Here is a 4,992-nt window from a genome sequence, read left to right on the forward strand (position 1 = left end):
ACACACACACTATATATATATATATATATATAATATATATATATATATAATTATACACACACACATATATATATATATATATATATATATGTATGTATGTATGTATGTATGTATGTATGAATGTATGTATGTATGTATGTATGTGTGTATGTATATATATATATATATATATATGATAAGGCAAGTTTCATCCCGCTTCATAGTGCTGCGATACTACTGTAGCTGCCACATATATCTAATTGTTGTACTAATTATTCAACTTCCATTGTTGTATATTTTGGCCTGCACGTTGTCGATATTTCAGCAACACTCGAAATAACTACACGCATAAGATAACTTGGAAAGCCCAAATACAAACCTGTCGAAATTCTGCCATTTTCCTCGACCCTCCTTCTCAAAGCAAGATATTTACAGCATGTATATATTTCTACGCACCCGTATATAAGTTGAATAGCATATGAGACCAGTATACACTATTCGTAACTACGTTATCTGCCAATGCAAGAATATTAAAAATAGTGCATATCAGTTAAATAGAAGGCACATCTTTATTTACCCGCTTGCATTTTGATTGTTTCTGACATTTATTTTGAAAAATCAATCAACGATGACTCATGGCTAAAATTCAACGGCGATTGCGTTACATCTTCAGTCTCAGGCCTTTATCACAGCGACAACTGTCACGGCTGTCACAGTTCCGAGGCACGTGCAATATAGACTGCAGCTCGAACAAATTCATCAACAATGAAGTGGCGAATTCATACGCATCTCTGGTGGAACCCAAATGCACATAGTCTTTGTACAATGACTAAAGACCGAATTGCATCAGCGTTCTATCCAAAACCGGGATGCCGTGTCTGCTTGCTACACATTCGATGATTTCTCGGGCATTGGCTACATTTACTTCCGACCGACAATCCATACCTTTATAGGTTTTACGAGCTGGATTCGAGGGGGAGATTCCGACGGCAATTATACCTGCAAAATGCCCTAGATTCTTCTGTAAAGAGACGAGAGCTTGCTCGTAAGCCAAACGAAAAAACCCGTGGTTGGACTCACCGTGCAGCCCAAAATTGAATAATACAATGTGCCTTGTTTCAACTGAAGACTGTTCTCGTACTTTTGTGATGAATGTACAGGTTTCGAGAAGGCTCGCTGAGTTCCAGGGTGCCACTGTGTTCCCGATCTGTGGATCTTTATATTTCGTTCTCCAGCCAGATGACTCTGTTATCAAGGTAAACGTAAAAGCAACTCCTCGTGAAGTGCCCGTGTAATAACTGTGACAAGGTCTTTCAGAAGCCTTTTCGTTTCCGCCGCAACCGGCGTGACCTTTCAGAGTACCATTGACAACAAGCGCACTTACAAGTTCTTCCATGGTACTGTCTCCTACCAGGTGCAGCATAGTGCTTTCATCCTTAATGGGAAGTGCGGGTGAAGTTTTGTTGCAGTAAGAGTTCCACACTTTTTTTATTGTGGCTCCAAAACCCCAACCCGATCGGCACTTTAATCGATATCAGTTGGCAAGCATAAGCGTCGTCCGTGCTTTTAGAGTTTCCAGCAATCGAAATCGTTACGTTTGCTAAAGGAAACTGATAAACACTATCGATTGCGTACCTTCCAGAACAGTGGGTACTGCCGAGGCAATTGGGTGCTTGATAATATGCTGATACAAGGTATTCACCGCCAATTCCGAGACAGGGAATTTCTATTACAACAATCCCTTTCGATGGGTAAGTAACATACGCGTCTTCGTTCACAGTCGGTGCTCCCCCAATAGGTGTAAACTCAAAATGCGCCCAGTCGCGATCGTTCAGTAAGCAACAAATGCAATTCTAGCGTACAATGGCTGTTCACCAGTCTTACCGTTTCTATATGAAATATTATCAAGATTGATATAGCATAACTGCTCGCTTAATTGAGAACGTCTAAGTGCTACTATTTTCTTGGCTTTCAGCTCGCTATAGAATGTCTTCCAGTCACTATTGCTTTTTGTGAACGCATCTCCGACTAATTCTGAAAAATGTGTAGGCGGTAGCTTGGTAGATGTTGAAGGATTGTCCCAAATCAGCGAGTCTACGGATGAGTTTTTAAATGGTCAATATAAATACGGCACCGTCCCACATGAACCAAACTTTCTGTCGCACGCCTCTGTACTTGTTTTGAAAGACGAAAGGGGATCGAACATGATAAAAGAGGTCCGTGAATCAACTCCTTGCTACACCGATCGTGATGGTCGCCAAACCCATTGTCGTGACCAGGGCCAGACTAGCCATTGGCCACCTGTGCGATTGTAGTAAGCTCTTGATTATGCTATACATCGTATGCGTAAATTTTGCAAATCGTACCAAATGTTTATTATCTACGTATTGTATTCTGTTTTGAATGAATGAATTGTATTTTGATTTTTTATTTAGGCGGTTCCAAGTCGATTTTTGTTTCTGCTATCCCCTGCCTGCTTCTTTATTCTTTTGCTGATTTGGCTCTATACTCTACTAAAATTTTACTACCGAATTTGGTATAGGCCCGAAATTAATGTTAGGGTTTTGGGGCCCAAACTCAATTTTTGTTTTTTTTTCTTGAAAAATATATCTGGTTTGGTAGGAACTGGCTTGGAGAAGGGCATAGAGTATGGGCGCCTGCCTCCCACCTTTTTGGGGGTAAATGTTAGCAGAAACAAAAATCGATTTGGAACCGCCTTACGTTCATCGATTCTTTTTCCCTTCATGTGCGGTGATTGGGGCGAGGACGGTAAGGTACATATATGTATTTCGCATAATTACGTAAATTTCGCACACGAATAGACAACTTGTATTGTCGTTTCCACATATTTTGAAAACAAAAAATAAAATAAAACAAGTCTCCGACTTGGGGACTGAAAGCGCTACCTTTGTAGATAAAAAAATTTTCATGATTTTGAATTGAAAAGGAAAAATTGAAGAGGGAAAAAAAATTGAAATTGAAAAAGTAAATTTGAAGTGGAAAGAAAATTAGGATTTGGAAGGTTTGGGAGTTGTGAAAAAAAAAGGGAGTGAACAAGAATAATGATGGCATGATTGATGCTTGCATCTATTAGGAAAACTGTGAACTTTGAGAAGTGTAAAGCATGAAATGAGGCCAAATAGCAAGGTATTGATAAGTGTGAGTGAAAAATGGTCATGTTAGGTGAATATATAGTTGTATGTTGGGGAGTTCATGAGGTTATTCATATGAGGAGTGCAGGTGATGTGAACAGTGTATGGAAAGGAATGTATAATACTTCGTAAGTAGAATATAAGACTGTATTCTTGAAGGCCAGTCCATTGAGGACCGGAACAGGTTGGATGTGCTATGCATGTGTGCAATGCAATGGAGGATATTGGTGATTGAGGAGGGGAACTGGTGGCATCTGATTGAAGTGAGACTTCATATTTTTATTATATGTTTTAATAATATTGAATACAAGGGTAACATGGGACCGTTGGTAAAGTCATCAAAGTAATTAAAGTAGGACTATAGTTTGGTTACATGTGCTATGCATGTATGCAATGCAATAGAGGACATCAGTGATTGAATTGAAGTAAGACTATAGTTTGTGATGTAGCTTTTATTAATATTGAATAAAATTGTAAATTCTATTACATATTGTAAGTTTCGTGCGTAGTAAAAGTGATATTAACGTAAAGGTATGTAAAATGGATGCCGAAGCTGTATACTAGTACGTGTGCAATTGTGTATGTCAATTGGACAGATTGTGGAGCGAAATGAAGATGGTTGCTGGTTGTAAGATTCGGTCTAATAAAGGCGATACTAATGCCTTAGAATAAATAAACGCGTAGGTAAATTCTATATATCGTGTAAATATCGATATAAATAAACGAAATGAGACTTTTACTAAAGTTAGGTTTGCCTCGTGAAAACAGCAATACTCTGAGGGATTGTGAGGCTGAGACATTGCCTATATATAATCCTCTCAGTACTGTTTTCGCCGAAGGGATTTTATTTAGTGTTTCGTTGTCGCTCTATTCTGGGGCGAATCCGATAGACTCATAAAATCTTATCTTTAGAAAAATAAAATAAAAATAAAAATACTCTTGACGTCTTTAGTTATTGTCTTAACCAATAACTTGCTACTATCAGGAATGACCGACTTAGCCTTCATCAGACTGGCACATCTGGTTGGCTTATCGGTGGATCAAATAGGTAACGTTAATAGTCCCTAGAAACCTATATTCGGTTGAGCCATCTCGCTACCGAAGTATTCAGATATAAATACAATTGGAAAGTAAATAAAGCTCTATTAATAGAACTAGACCAACTCCTTTATGTTTGGTATTTTACGGAGGCCTTTTAATGGCCTCATCTAAATATCTGATATGTTAAATGGAAAGGATTTAATTAATAAAACCATTAAAACCCATTTTAAGAAACTTAAATTCCTCGTACTATTAAAAGCACATTAAGGAGACTTAAGTTCATCGTACTATTAAGAGTACATTTAGGAAACTTAAGTTCCTCGTACTATTAAGAGTACGTTTATAATTTGCGTACTGCTTAAGAGTACGTTTATGCATAGAGTCTAATGTGGAGGCCCGGCTTATTACATTGGGACTATGTATGCGTTTGGGAGATGAAGATACGGTGCGAGGTCGACGAAATCGACGTTGGTTCTTACAGTTACAGAACTTTAACTTTATACTTTTATATGTCAAGGGTACGGAAATGGGCGACGCAGATACGTTATCTATACTCGCCAGGGTTGATGATGAGGCGGTTGCTGTGGTGATGACGCTACTAGGCGACGGAGATAAACTGACCACAGACGAGCTACTACTGGCTTCCATGGCTTCAGCTGGCGACACCCCCGCAACCGACTGGTGATGTTCAAAACATTCGGTTTCCCAAACATCAAACAAACTTACTTCACTTTTGCGGCCTGCTCCCTGTAGAAATACGGCCTCCGGTCAGTCTAAAATATCAAGATCAATTGAGATAATACATTGGCTTTTATTTGTA

General features: G+C 38.7%; 2 protein-coding genes across 2 annotated transcripts; one reads left to right on the top strand and one right to left on the bottom strand.

Annotated features, from left to right (window-relative positions):
- Positions 1–528: 528 nt before the first annotated feature.
- SARC_12966 (hypothetical protein) lies at positions 529–2,212 on the bottom strand. The gene has a single exon (XM_014292916.1). The coding sequence runs from the start codon at positions 1,400–1,402 to the stop codon at positions 809–811; it is 594 nt and encodes a 197-aa protein (XP_014148391.1). The 5' UTR covers positions 1,403–2,212; the 3' UTR covers positions 529–808.
- Positions 2,213–4,698: 2,486 nt separating this feature from the next.
- On the top strand, positions 4,699–4,853 carry SARC_12968 (hypothetical protein; the record flags this gene model as incomplete). The annotated part of the gene is made up of 1 exon (XM_014292917.1): positions 4,699–4,853. A coding segment is annotated over one exon (155 nt), but the record flags the coding sequence as incomplete, so codon positions are not given.
- Between the last annotated feature and the right edge of the window lie 139 nt (positions 4,854–4,992).

Source organism: Sphaeroforma arctica (assembly GCF_001186125.1).
Source record: "Sphaeroforma arctica JP610 unplaced genomic scaffold supercont1.2765, whole genome shotgun sequence".
NCBI classification, from domain to species: domain Eukaryota; class Ichthyosporea; order Ichthyophonida; genus Sphaeroforma; species Sphaeroforma arctica.